Source organism: Manis javanica, chromosome 5, assembly GCF_040802235.1.
Source record: "Manis javanica isolate MJ-LG chromosome 5, MJ_LKY, whole genome shotgun sequence".
In the NCBI taxonomy this organism is placed as follows: domain Eukaryota; kingdom Metazoa; phylum Chordata; class Mammalia; order Pholidota; family Manidae; genus Manis; species Manis javanica.
This window is the reverse complement of record NC_133160.1, coordinates 153,555,062-153,570,099: the sequence shown is the minus strand read 5'-3', so window position 1 is coordinate 153,570,099 and position 15,038 is coordinate 153,555,062. Positions and strand designations below refer to the sequence as shown.

The 15,038-nt window shown below is 35.1% G+C and overlaps 1 protein-coding gene and 1 non-coding gene across 8 annotated transcripts in view; both read left to right on the top strand.

Annotated features, from left to right (window-relative positions):
* RBPJ (recombination signal binding protein for immunoglobulin kappa J region) overlaps positions 1–15,038 on the top strand; it is a 213,963-nt gene that overhangs the window by 143,197 nt on the left and 55,728 nt on the right. For 3 of the 7 annotated variants that reach the window (XM_036994716.2, XM_073237762.1, XM_017675906.3), the window contains exon 2: positions 117–299. The exons of the other annotated variants lie outside the window; for them this stretch is intronic. In XM_036994716.2, the coding sequence (XP_036850611.1) occupies positions 283–299 (17 nt within the window). In that variant the 5' untranslated portion in view covers positions 117–282. The remainder of the gene's footprint in view (positions 1–116; positions 300–15,038) is intronic. 7 annotated transcript variants of the gene reach the window in all.
* On the top strand, positions 5,287–5,450 carry LOC118967715 (U1 spliceosomal RNA). Its single transcript, XR_005054934.2, has one exon. It is a non-coding gene; the product is annotated as a U1 spliceosomal RNA (small nuclear RNA).

Sequence of the window (15,038 nt, the reverse complement as noted above, 5' to 3'; positions counted from 1 at the left end):
TACATAGTAGTAGCAAACAGCTTCTTTATTTTTCTTAGTCATGGCAGCAGTTAACAGTTCACTAGTGGCTTAACATACCAACACTTAAGTCCTTATTTTTTGTTTTTGTTTTTAAGTCATTGAAATTATGAGACTATCATTCAAATGGAAGCGTAATAGTTCTTCGGAACCATTATGATCTCAAAAGGAAAAGAGAATGATACAGATACACTGGCTGAGGTGTTTTGAGGTGCATCGAAGTGTTCCAAGCTGTGACTTACCTTAACATGTTCTTGAAGTACCATGGCGTGGATTAAAAGGTATGCTTTAGAAATCTCCCAGTGACCCCAAGGTCATGGATAAAATGAATGCTCATGAGTCTATTGCATTTTTTAAGATATTTGAATATTTAGATTGCAGATATGGTTATGGAATTAAGAATAGTATTTGTTGTTAAAAAATCCTCATGTATCACAGACTTGATGAGTGGTTTTTTTTTCTGCTTTTTAAGATACTGTTATAGAAGATACTGCAATAGATATTCTGCCTAGATTTTAATAGTAATGGACTATAATTTCTTTCAATAAATAGTTTAGGGATTATTCATGTGTTAGTCTGTAATTTTCTTTCTAGCTTACATCATAGACCAGTTTCTCTGCAGTGCTGTCATTTTATGGTAGCCTGAATAAGGAAATACTTGAATTTTTCCATTGGAGTATTAATTTGACCAAACAAAATAATTCTTACTTAGGCCATTTATAGTTTGTGCTTGTTTTTGTCTTTTCAAAAAATTTTCACCAATTGTATCTTCATCTGTATATGCAGTTGATCATTCATGTGTTTGTGGTATGTAGTCCCACTGTTATTTGTGGTTGTAATAGTGGCAATTCTAGGCTTTGTATTACCCACTTAACCATCAGAAATGTTTGTTTTTATGTTCATAACATTTTATATGAGTGATGTGGTCAAAAGCATTTCTTAATTATTTGAAACCTTGGAAACCTCCTAATTTGTACTTTGTGCTTGCTGCTAAATGTTTCCTGAAGGATGGTGGAAGTGTATCAACCCAGAAAGAATGCTGAATTCATTAATGTTACACAGTGGATTCAGAATTCTTTATCTCTAAGGTAACAAAGGAAAATATGTTGCAGAGATAGGAGTTTAAATCATGGATAGATAAATTTAACATAAATATGCTGATGTAGTCTTTAATTGGTATCAGTTAGTATACTTTATGTTAAGATCCTTTTGACATATCAGAAGTTAAATTCTTAATGGACTTTGGTTATTAAAACTAAGACAAAACTGCTTTATCTTAAATCCTAGTCTTTAATGGCAATGATCTAATCAGGTTTCAAGACAAAGTCAACTGCTTATTAACCAAGGCAATCACTCAGTTTAACCAGGTATTTTATGTCTTATGACAAATAGTAGTATCTGCTTTCCAAAAATATCTTTTCTGACATAATAGATTGGAAATGGTAGTTGATACATTGTTTACAAAATATATTTCTCTATAATATTTGCTACTTCAACTTTTAAAATCTCTTTTTGGGGTAGTGTTTGGGCATCTGTTTTGACTCCACAGAGGATTCTTGATACACAGCCAAAGCTGGGAACTCCTGTACCCTTTGGAAGAGTTTGTAGCTTATTGGTTAAGACCTTAGACTCTGGGGCAACTGACCCTTATTTCAGATTTAATACTATTTTGTTATTTTTCACAGGTTGTTAGAAATGATCTGGAAAAATACATAAATCTATGTTTTAAAACTATAATAAGTATATAATTATAATTTACATATTGCATTGTGTGCATTTGTATATATATATGTGTGTGTGTGTGTATATAGACATACACACACACACACCTATATATAATATACACATACATACACACACACACTTAGTGCAAGGTTGAGCATGTAGTATGCCAGCATTAGATTAACAGTGGTGATGATTAAGTGTCAGATCAGGCACTTCTTTTTTGGGGGGTCAGGTGCTATTATATTTTTTTCTTATCATGAGTCTTACACTTTTTCCTATGATCTTCCTGGAGTTAAATTAAAAAATCACTTTTTGACTGATGTTTTGAATTCTTTAGGCTCTCTCCCATGATTGAAAGAAGGTGGCCACTAAAAACTGGCAATTTATTGATGGTCCTCTGTAGGTTGATTTGTGCATCCTCAAAAGCTGTGTTTTTCAAACTGCCATTTTCAACCCATTCGTTAGTGTTAAGAAATCGACTTAGTGGGTTATGACCAGCATTAAGACATGTATTAAAATTTAAAATAAAATATCAGAGTGCATTGAATGTAGAAAAAAGTATTTTTAAAAACAAGTTTTAAAAACGCTAAATTAACAAAATATAGACACATTTATCTGTATGTTGTGTTGAGGAGGAATAAATTTCCTCTACCCCTTGAAGTTCTAGCTGCTTTAAGATTCAATTCAACATGAGATAGATAAACAGGAGGAAAAAAAAACAAAGTTTAATTACATAGGTATGGGAAATCTGTATGTATGTCATCCTGAACCAAGGAGGAGGTAAGGGTCTGAGGCTTTAAAGGAAGAGGGAAGCAATTCACAGGAATATGAAACAGTAAGTGTTTGGTAAATAAATGTTTGCTGGGCCAAAAGGAAACACTGGGACATAGGAATTTTAACAGATTTTGCCCCATTCCTCCCTGTTTATCACCCCTAGGTTGTATTATGATGTAGCTACCTGTGGTGGTAGCTCTAGTCCTGGAGCAGGTACTCTATCTAAATTGTTTTTATGCAGTTGGAGGGTTCGGAAGAGTCAGAATTTCTTTCTTGAGTCATTTAGGCCTTAATTGTTTTCAGCTCTGAAATATGTCACAGTGGCACATCTTGGGTTGGACTGCTCTTGACCCTTAAGTCTGATTGGATTGTTTTAGTTCCACTAAAGATACGGCTTTGATTATCACAGATGTCCCTCAGAAGTGCTTTTAATTTTATCGTTTTGCCTCGCTGATAAGTGACCAGGGTAGGTTCCAGTCTGGGCTTCTAATGGTATGCCATACTTTCTCTATCACCTTCAGGAATCCTCCTACCATCCTTTTCATTTGCAATGAAGATTTTTACAGGAGAATATCTAAGAAGTGAGAAAAATAGAACATAATAGCAATGGCTTTTGAATGTCATTGACCAATGTTGTTTTATCAAGCAGAGTATCTAGTTTACTGCCCCTTGCATTCTGGTATTTATCAAAAATCCTTGATCAGTGTTTTTCAAACTTCCAGTGGCAGCCCACTGTAGAGTTGATTTAATTAGTTGCTGCTTGCCCTCCCACCTCCTCAACTAAATGAAGCAAAAAAGAACAGAATAGGAAATGTTATGAATATATCACATGATACAGTTTTATAAAACTTACATTTCAAGGGTATGTGTGTGTATGTGTATATATATATATATGTATATATATATATACTGGATTGTGGAAACCTAAATTCTAGTAATGATCAAACGGGAAATCTGTATGACACTCAATCTTACACTCTATGTTGCTAAACTGACCTCAGCTAGAAAAGACTTCACATATTTAAAACAAGATTGTGAGTACAGTAGTCTTATTACTGATGGTAGGAAAGAGTTATTAGTTATGCAACCTTGTTTTTGTTTTCTGTTATATTTTGGGGTTGTGTGTGTGTGTGTGTGTTTGCCTGGCCTGGGTTTTTTAAATGAATTTTAGAAGGAATTTACTGTTTCTTAGTATAGATGAAAGTGAATCCAGTTATTTTTCCCATTCCTTATATGTTAGGACTTTTTCATATAGTAGGTGCTTCTTTAATTCAGATGGTAAATATAGTTTCATGTTGCAAAAACTTTAAGCATAAATCAGGTATATACAAATTTTAGGTAGTCAAACGTTTGAACTGTTTTTGTGAAGATTTTGATAGAATATGAAATTTCATTTTTCTTGGATTACTGCCTGTGTCTACTGCAGTGTCCTCATAACAGCAAATACTTGCTTTACAGATTTAGTGAAGATGATCAGTTTCTGGTGAATATTTTAAAATACATAAAGCTTCAAAGTAGGGCAGTATCAGCCTATCTGATTAGCCTATTTGAAGATTGTGTCTAAAATACAGGTTTCTTTCTCCCTAGAACCTATAGGAGAATGAGGACTTATGCTATGAATTGATTCATAGCAGTGGAATTTATGCATTAGTTTTCTACACTTGGAAGTTGAAAAATGGAGGAAATCTATGCCAAAATTGGAGGCCAAAATATGATAAGCAGAATTCATCTTTCTCTGCAAATTCTTAGAACTTGAGTCAATACATAGTTCCTGCTCTGAACTGGGTTTGATATACTAAACTTAGAAATCATGTTTTGAAAATACAGAAGGTAAAGTAATAACCACCCGACCAGTGGGCCATCTATGCTGGTGACAGTTGCTTGTCTTTGCCACCAGTGTATGTATACAGGCATATGTTGCTAGTACATTTTTAAATGACAGTTGACCCTTGAACAATGTGGAGTTAGGGGCACTGATACACCCTCCTCCCAGCTGCAGTTGAAGATCCATATATAACTTCTGACTTCCAAAAAACTTAACTACTGAACAATAGCCTACTGTTGACCAGAAACATTGCTCATAACATAAACAGTTGATTGACATGTATTTGTATGTTATTTGTATTATATACTGTATTCTTACAATAAAGTAAGCTAGAGAATAGAAAACTTACATTTTTTCCAAATTGGCCCAGAGCTCTAAAAATGTTTTCAATATACTTACTGGGGGTGGGGATGGGGGTAGGGGGTACTTGAGAGTGAAGGTGGCCCCACATAGTTCAAACCCATGTTGTTCAAGGATCAATGTACTTTGTTTCCCCCAGTCCCCCACCCCCTACTCACCAGACTATTCAGTTCCTTCCTACTCTTATCAGTAACATTGCTTGGCTTTTCATCATTATTTCAGTCATGCTTTACTCCCAGCTTCATCACTTTCTACCTCATGCTACTTTATCCTGTTGAGAATACAAGGTTTCACACTGTCACTTTGTAGTATTTATTTCTTCAAAACTGGGTCCCTTTACTTTTATCATCATTCATTACAGCAACTGGTCTTTTTTTCATTAAATTTTTCCTCTTTAAGTACAGTTTAGATGGAAATTAAACTACATTCTAGTTTAGTTAGCCCAGAACTGTGATCAGTGGCCAGAGGCAGCACGCAAAGACACATCTAGGATTAGAAGAAAGAGCGTAAATCACTATGCTAATTATTAGATATGATCTCAGTATACTTTGGGTTACTAAAAACAAGTAAAAAATGTCCTCTCTATACTTACCTGGCAGGGGAAATACCATGATCATGAAGGTGGTTTTCCCAGTGCGAGGTTTATCCATTGCACTCCGGATGTGCTGACCCCTGCGATTTCCCCAAATGTGGGAAACTCGGCTGTATCATTTCTGGTAGTGGGGGACTGCGTTCGCGCTTTCCCCTCTAAAAGAAAGTAAGAAAAAAAAGAAATGTCCTCTAACAGTGGAAATTAGCTGCTTTGAGAATATTTTTAAAAGTTTAGATTCTGAAGATAACAAAACTTTAAAAACCTTTTGAATAAAAGGTCAGTATTGTTGGCATTAAGCACTTAATCTAATTTGTATTTCATTACTTTGAAAAGCAATACTATTTTGAATGTCTGTGGGATCTGGGATATCCAAAGTACTTTAGAACCGCTTCTCAAGTATGAAACTAATTGAAAACTGGAATATGCTGTGTCAGTAATTATGAAAATCAGGGAATTTCTTCTTTTTGAAAAGTACAATGAAGTCAGTTTTATCTTGAATTATTGAACTGTTACAGGGTTATAAGGAGAGAGTGTAAATGAGCAGGAAAATGTGTATGCCTTCTTTCTTCAAAATGCCAGCCTTGTTTAAATGAGGAATATAGTTTTGTTATGTAGACCATATTAGCGGTATAGTCAGATTCTTACACATCGAAGCAAGTGAACTCTGTAAGGCTGTCTGTTGGCTGATGAAGAGGGAACTGCAAATAAAATAATGGCAGCTTAATTGACCTCCACAGTTCTTCAGGTGTTGCTTCAACAGCTATCATGTCAACATAAAGTCTTTAAAAATAAGGACTGAAGATGTGCTACTTTGTAAATAGTGGTCAGGAAGGACACCTGCCTCCTTTCCACTCTTGCCCCTTAATTATTTGTTGTGAGGAATCTTGGGGAAGAACTGCTGGGGTGAGGAAATGGGACAGAGAGCATTTTCACTGCATTTATTTTGAGTGCTTTTGCATTTTTTCACAACAATGGGCAGATGACAATTATTAAAAATGTACATAGAAATGCTGGTGGTAGCAGGTAAGCAGCTGGATTAATCAAGTGTGCATAAAATTTAGCTTTATTCTCCTTTTTCGTTGAAATTCCGGTAGAAAAACTAATGTATAAGTGAGAAATTCCAGGGTCACCTGGGTCTGAGGCACATAACAAAAGTATGTATAAAACTGATGACTTGCAGCAGGTAGAATCCACTGAAAGCATTCACTTGTGCAATAAAAACCGTTGTTCTTGCTGTGGGGAGCCAATTTTCAATTCCAGCGCCCCCCACCCCATATGAATTTTGCTTTGTTGACTTGTGTGTCCCTGGCCTCTGGACAGTGACTTCTCATAGCAAGTACTCAGTAAATATTTGTCCAGTGAGTGAACTTCTGGCAACACTAGGTTTTTAAGACAAGTATCTGTCCTGTTATGATAGAACAGGTTTTCTCATAATTTACAAATGGAGAGAAGGAGTGGATATCTAAGGAAGTACCTTGTTTTGAAAGATGTAAATTTCTACCACTTTGTCATCACCAAGTTCTTTTGTGAGTTGAGATTTGTAAGTCTAAAGGCCAAGGCAGTCTTTAGTGTGAAGACTACTAGTGTGAAGTAGCTAACATTGAATGAGCTTATAAAATGCCACTCTACAAGTGTTTTACAAGTATTATCTCAGTCTTCACACAGCCCTCCAGGTTGTTATAATTTACATTCCTATTGTACAGATGTGGAGACTGAAGCTCTAGAGTAACTGAAACAACTGGAGTGCTTTTTTGTTAAAAAGACCTGGACCTTGAGAGCAAAGCTTGGAAATAATTTATGTAATAATTCAACAGATTTTTCTCATAGTGGTAGATAACCAACTGTGAGATTTTTTTGTAGGAAAAGAATGATTGTGATCTATGCTCATATTCCACAGATGAAAAGCTCTGAATGTGAACTAAAACATTTCCATATTTGGAAATGACCAGATTAGGTTTGTTAGGAGGTGGACAGTTGTCCTTTTATGGCCACTAGATTCTCCATTGCTCTTTTATTTCTCTTCAGCTGGATGGCTCTGACACTTCTTTAAGCAGTCTGTTTTCTTTTCTTTTTTACTGCTCTCTTAACACTTCAGTGTTCTTTCTCTGCTTTCTTCCTTTCTTAACCTTCAACTCCCTCTCTCCTTTATTTACAAGCAATCTGAACAAACAAGAATATTTGCTCTACATTTTTCCTTTTAAGAATAATATATAAACAGTGTTTTGAGTCCCAGAACTGGGCAGGCGAAGTGAGAAGTGAGGATGTGGTGAAAATAGTGTAAGAGGTAGGCCCTAGGAAGTTGTCCAAAAGGGAAGAGGGCTGACCTGGGACAAGTAGTATTCCTTTTTCAGAATAAATACTTAGTTGAGTGTAATGGCCAGGCCAAGATATTAGAACCAAACCAAGGCATTGATGGATAACCAGGAAAAATTCAACAATTAGAATGATTCCCCAACAACTTTGATTTTCATTCCAAAGTTCAAACTAGAATTAAGATTTAATTTCAGTCTTAAACTTTCCTTCATACCTAGCAACAATTACCATTTTGAAAGCCCAGGAAGAAAACTTGTTAACTGCATCATTATTACTGTCTTACACTTAATGGGTCTTATGTTAGGATTTGATTATTATTATTACAATAAAAAATTGCCAGGGTGAAACTGCTGGAGACCTGCACTTGGTATATGTGTTTTTCCAATCAGTTTTAGACTCAACAAATTTCATGAAGGACCGTGAACTTCTAATGACTACTTTTCAAGGGTATTGCGTGTAGCCCCATTAAGATCTTAATGGCATTTCTTCATTGAATCTGTCAGAAACATGGAGTATCACTTTTTTGAAGTGTCAACATGCATTATTAAAGAACATTGCTACTGTTGAGCAAATAATACCAGTAACCTATGGCATGTATCTTCGTGGGGCTTTTTTTTTCCGTGGGCAAAGTAGATAGTTTATTAAGGTGAGGAAATTAATCATTTTAGTTTTTTGGACTTGGTAAAATATAAAATAGTTCCATTTTCTCCTAATTGTAAAATTTGTGAAGTTAATGATAAACTCATCTGGGGGACTACTTATAATTCCATTGTAGAGAATAACTTACCAGCATTTTAGGTCAGTTTGTGCATCACCATTATTTAATTCACAATAGTTGATTCAAATAATGTAGTTAAGAGCTGTAGTTTCATGATAATTTTCTGGTTTTGTTATCTTTTTTCTTTTTTGATAAATGACTTGGCTATTATGTTTCATGAACACCTCATGTCTTTAGACTTGCATTTGAAAACTTGGTGTTACTATTGTGTGCACTGAGTCCATTTCAGTGTGACTAATATAAACATTTTGCTTTGGCCATATCTCTCTAACGTATCCTCCTACCATTTAAAATGTTATCCAGCATAAAAGTTATAGCCTAAAAAGTCCACTATGTATCTCCAGTTCATTGTGGAAACAGTTTGGCATTTTCATTGCTGGGATATTTAGTTATAATTCTTTAAAGGCTCTGAATTTGATTAATCCCTAGAGCTGTTAACACAGGTTTTCCTGGTTTATTTAACCTTATGGCATTGTTTCATTTTCTCTAGTTGTATTACTACAACATTTCATCCTTAGGTTTCAATAGTTTGGTTTGCTGAGAAATAGTTTACAGGTTAAGAAGTGATTTTTTTCTGAAACATCTGAATTTTTATATGATAGGTGGTTTGTTAAATGGAAAAAGCAAATAGGCATTAATTTATCAGTAAATCAGAAGGAAAGATTATTTTGGGATGGCAAAGAAGATGAGTGGTTCAAGAACCAGGTTGTGGCATCCTTTTATATTCAACCTTAGTGTAGTCAACATGTAATCAGTTAGGGGAAAGTCCTACCTAGTGACTACCTGAACTTCTGTTTTCCCTTCTAAGTTTGAAATAATGCTTAACCTCTCAGGATGATTGATTAGAGTTAAAGGAGAGCATATATAAGAAGATATATTTTATTTGTTGCTAACTACTTCTCTGATCAATGAGGCTAGTTTAGGAAGCTATGGATATAAGTAGTAATGAGTTTCATCTAACCTTATGGAATGAGGTAATGGACATATAGAAGATAAATTGAGAATACAGTTTGAATCCTTGTGATGGAAGGCAAGAATGAGGGTAGAAGGTCAGTAACACTTCCACTGTAGAGAAGAGGGAGGGACACATGTTGTAAGGGCACAAGCATATGTAGAAGTTGGTGAGAGAGGACTGTTGAGAATTAAGTTCCTACAGGGGAGCTTATCTTAAAGAAAAACTATCCTCCTACTTTGTAGTTAGACAATTTGATGTAGTTAACGAGAGAGTTAACTAGTAAATTAATAGCTTTGCAGTTTGCATAATTTATATTCACACACAGCAAAATACTGAGTAAACACATAGCATAAATGACCCAGCATTAATGAAAGTTAAGTCTACATTTACTAGAGGCCTTATCCTTGTTTTTCTCGTTGCTCCCAAGGCTTTTGCTCTTGTATTAGTGCTTCACCACTGTAAGTTACTAAGCATCTATACTTTTGAGCCCTTTATGATGATTCTCAGTGCAGAACTTCCCTTTTGCCTGTGCTGAGCAGAGGCTACTTAGATGGCTGGTGGAGAGTTGGGCAGCCTGTAGTACTGCCCAAGGCAAAGCAGTTTGCTGTCAGGTTGTGCCTGTCTTGTGCATTTCCCTTTCAGAGCCTGATGGTCTTCTGTGGGGCTTGAGGGAGCACGTACTAGCTGCTGGGCCTGCCTTTTTAGTCTTAGCAGTGCATGAAAGCAGTGTGACAGGTTAATAGCTCAGATACACTTTGGCATAAAGCCATTCTTTAAGTTTCGAATTGTGGTTAAGACCACTTCTTCAGAGTGGTTTTGGCTTCACCACAAATGTAGGTTTGATTATTATAATATGACATGTGATAACAGAAAGCTAAGTTACAATTCAAAGAAATGTATTGTTTTGGGTATTAACACTCAAGCAGAAAGGCACTTCCTTATTCATGCAGTGGTGTAACAAAACATTTTGGAAATATCTTCCCTATTCTGAACATAAGAATTTTGATCATTTTATTTTCTTTATTAAAATTCTCCCTTTTAACTCAATGCCCTATTATATATGTTTTCTAACCTTTTTTTTTTACCCCTTAATGACAAGTTTCTTTGAAACAGCTTACTTCCTCGTAAATCTGAATCATAGCCTTTCTTTTATTCATTAGACCTTATTTTGCCTACCCCATCCATAAATGTTTTGGTCTGCATTATTTAAAAGGAAAATGAAAGGCAGATGGACTGCTGAATTCAACTACTTTAGAACACCAAACTGTGTTAGAGGTTTGGCTGGTTAAGAAATTGGCCAAACATGGTTTGATGGAGGTTGGGCTGGTACTGTTGTCTGTATAATTTGTACCAACAGAAAAAAGAATGCAAAAACCTGTTCCTTAAACTGGACATGTCCGTGTAGATTCTTGGTCCTTTGAACTCAGAAAAAAATGTACTTTGTAGAATGATTCAGAGTATGAACATCAAAGTCACGAGACTCTTTTAGTTCCCACTACAATGGTAACATATTCACCTTGTGCAGGGAAAAATGCAAGAGTGATTGTCAAATTTATGACATGTATGTGTAGATGTGTTTATATAAGTGTATGTATGCAATAGCCAAGGTCTAGCTCTCATAGCAGATATCTTTAGATGTCCTGAATTTTATGTATTTATAAATAAATAGCTTTAGAAAACATTTTTTCACTTTCTAATAATCAAAACTTTACCCTTTACCTTTGTAAAATTTAGTCAATAGCTGAAATATTGGGAGTGTCATGAAAAGTTTCTTTACAGGCTTTTTGGTGACTCACTAATGTAAATGAAATCTATACTATATCACAGGAAGTTCTAGGATCCATTAGGACACTTTACAGTCCTAGCATAACAATTCATACCCAGGATACCTTCTTTACATGTTAGTGTCCAGAATTGAACTATAATTAAATTCTATCTTAATGCAGAGTATATGGAAAATTATGACCATTATATTCTAGTTGCATTTTGAACCAAATTCACTATAATGTGAACTTGGACAAGGTAGTTTCTAAGCTGATTTCTTCATCCGTATAATGAGAATTATAGCACCTAATAAAATTGATATGTATATGAAGTGACATATGCATGTATAGTATGTAGCCTAATGCCAGTCTTTTAGTAGCTGCTGTTGTAGTATATTCTGTATGGACAGGGACCATGTCTTCTTTGCTGCTGTATGTTCCAAGTCCAGTGGAGTTCCATCATAGTCACTGAAATGTGTTGTTAAATGGTTAAAGAAAGAGAAAAGGCACCAGAATCTGGGAAAACATTTATAGCATTCTCTCTCTCCTTCCTCTTCATATCAGTTTTAGGTAAAGGAATAGGCAAAGGAAGCTGATTTTAAAATTAACAATAGTAACATTGTAATCCTTGTACATATCCAGTATTTTTCCATGACACTTCATGATTAATGACTTTTAAAAAAGGCATGCTCTTGTGACAGATGATTTGCCAGATGACCACAGTTGATACTAATTTTTTTGCCTACTTAGTGGGAGGATAGATCATTGCAATATCAAATCTGCAGTTTGGATGAGAGGGAAGAGGGGCCAATTCTGTCAGGACTTATAGCCTCATTGATTTAAAATTTTAACTTTTCTTAATATGAAATACATACTGGAATGGTGTAACTGAGGACTAGAAACTACTGCCTTCTAAAATTTTCATGTTAAGATAGAACTGAAGACAATAGGAATAAAATCCAGAAAAGAGCTTTTCTTTTCAAAACTAGCCATTCATTTAAAAAACTTAAAATATGTAGAAATGTATCTCTAAATTAGAGTAGTATACCTACAGAAAAGCTAAGTGTACAAGTCATGTATATGCATTAAAGTGAGTGTTCGCAAAGTTAACATACATGTGTGCCCATCACATGGATAAAGAAATAGAATGTTAGCTCCCCAGAAGTCCTTGTAGGCTTCCCTAATCACCTCCCTCTCAAGGTAACCTGTATCCTGGAGATCATTACAGATTAGTTTTGCTTGTTTTTTAATTTCATGTAAATAGAATCATAAAATTTTGTACTCTTCTGGCCTCTTTTGTTAGTAATTGAATCTATCACAGGTGTGGTAATAGTTTTTTCACTTCCGTTGCTTAATAGCACTCTTTTATGATCATTCTTAAATTTATCCAGTCTTTTGACAGTGGTAACTTAAGTTCTCTAATTTTGGGTTATTGTATCTGATGATTCAGTGGACATTTTTGTACATGTCTTTTGATACTCACTTACACATGTTTGGGGTTTTGTACATGTCTTTTGGTACTCACTTACACATGTTTGGGGGGTGTATAGCATTTTTACTGCTTTTGAACTTCATCATCAATAATAATCTCAAGTCAAGAAGCATATATTTTAAATTCCTGTCTGTGGTCTAGCAGGCCATTTCACTACATTCTCAGGTATTCTTTTATCAAGGGCCTTCATGTGCCACCTAATCGAATGATACTGCTTCTGAGCCTATTTCATGCCACAGTCTGAGTCAGGATTAATTTAGGGAGAGGCCCACAGGACCTAGCTTTTCATAAGGAAATACTTCTTTTCTACTCCTTGTGTTTCCTTCCATTTGATGGGAGCTTAGTTGTATGTTTAGCCTCGCTTCACTAAGTTTATCCTTTGGTTCCTCATCAGGTACTTGGGCAGTTTTATTTATGGGGTGTTAAGGACTCTATTAAAGAGTCCAGCTTTAAAATGGCAAGGACTTTTAGCTTAATAGGGGTTTTTTTTTTTTTAACTGAAAATTACCTAGTTTTTCAGGGAGGTAGGAACTTACCCTGAGAAAGCCTTCTGAAATGTAACTTATTTATCTTCATATCCTTCCCCACTAAAAATCTCCTTGGCCCTCTCTGCTTTGTCAAGCTTCCCTAACAGCAATCATCAGTAGTCACTTCCTGGGGATCTGATCTTTTGAGATTTCATTGTCAAACGTCTCTTGTTCACCTGTCCTGGACAGTGGTTAGCAGATAACTGTACCCTTTCCCAGACAAATGTATTATATTATACACTAACTGTTGCATATTTTCAAGAGTAGAACCACAGAGAACAGATGAACAAATCCCATTTAAGGAGCATTGTACTCTATGGCCTTCTAATTTCATTTTTGGTAAAGTGAAAAAATACATATATTTTACTTTTGCTGGCTTTTTTTGTTAAGTCTTACTTGGGTTGGAAAGAGCATTTCAAAAGGTGAGAGGGAAGTTAATAACTCTTCTGCTTAATTTTCAAGTAACTTAATTTTCAAGTATTTCTTTCTGCAAAAAATTTTCAAGTAACTAACCTAGCCTTCAAAGAACTGATAACCTGAACATCTCTGGCAGAAATTCTGTAGAGACAGAGAAGAGGTCTTCACTGCTTATAATTTGAGGTGAGGGAGTGAAATAAGAGAGGAGGTGCAAGAAAGAAAACTATGTAACTTACCTTATGTGGAAGTCAGTTTTCTGTGATCACTGGTGAATTTTCTATGCAAGATGTTCAGTCCTAGTTTTCCATGCTGCTTGAGTTAACCTTCCTTGAGAGGTATAGATTCTAGGACAAACTCCTCTTTTTCCTTTTGTATCTTTGCCTTGATGGTACTAGTAACTATTTATATATATATATATACACACACATAATACTCATCATGTTCTTCTTTTGTTTTGGTACCTACCTGTCTGTTTTTTCTAAGTTATTGGGCAGCTGATGCCACCTGACATGGCAGTAACATAAGACCCCTCAAAGCTGAGCCATTATACATCTCTAAGGCAAAAATAAGTGTGATTTTTTGTGTGTGTGTGGTAAAATACATACAACACAAATTTACCATTTTAAACACTTTTAAGTATACAATTCAGTGGTATTAAATATTTTCACATTATTATAACAACCTTCACCACCATCCGTCTCCAGAACATTTTTATCTTCCCAAACTGAAGCTCTGTACCCATTAAACAATAACTCTCTGTGTTCTACCCTAACCTCTAGCCCCTGGCAAACTATTCTACATTTCTGTCTCTGTGAATGTGACTATTCTATTGGTGCCTCATATAAGTGGAATCATAGAATATTGCCTTTTGTGTTTGCCTTTTTTCACTTAACATAATGTCTACAAGGTTCATCCATGTTGTAGCATGTGTCAGAAATTCCTTCTTTAAGGCCAAATAATGTTTCATTGAATAATTAATAATACCATATTTTGATTATTCATTCACTGGTGGGCATTTGGGTTGTCTCCATTTTTGGATGCTGTGTAAATAATGCTACAGTGAACATTTGTATACAAGTATCTGTTTGAATCTCTGTTTTCACTTCTTTTGGATATATACTCAGAAATAGGATTTATGGATCATATAGTAGTTGTATTTTTAAATTTTGGAGGAGCCACCATACTGTTTTCTACAGTGGCTACACCATTTTACTTTTCTACCAGCAATGTGTAAGGGTACTAGTTTCCCCACATTCTCACCCACACCTGTTATTTCCTGTTTGTTTGTTTTTAAATAGCCATCTTAATAGATGTGAAGTGATACCTTGTTATGGTTTTTGATTTGCATTTCCCTTGTGAAGAGTGATGTTGGCCATCTTTTCTTGTGCTTATTAGCTATTATTTATCTTGGAAAATGTTCAAGTCCTTCGCCTTTTTTAAAATCAAGTTGTTGAGTTATAGGAATTCTTTATATATTCTGGATATTAATACATTATGTA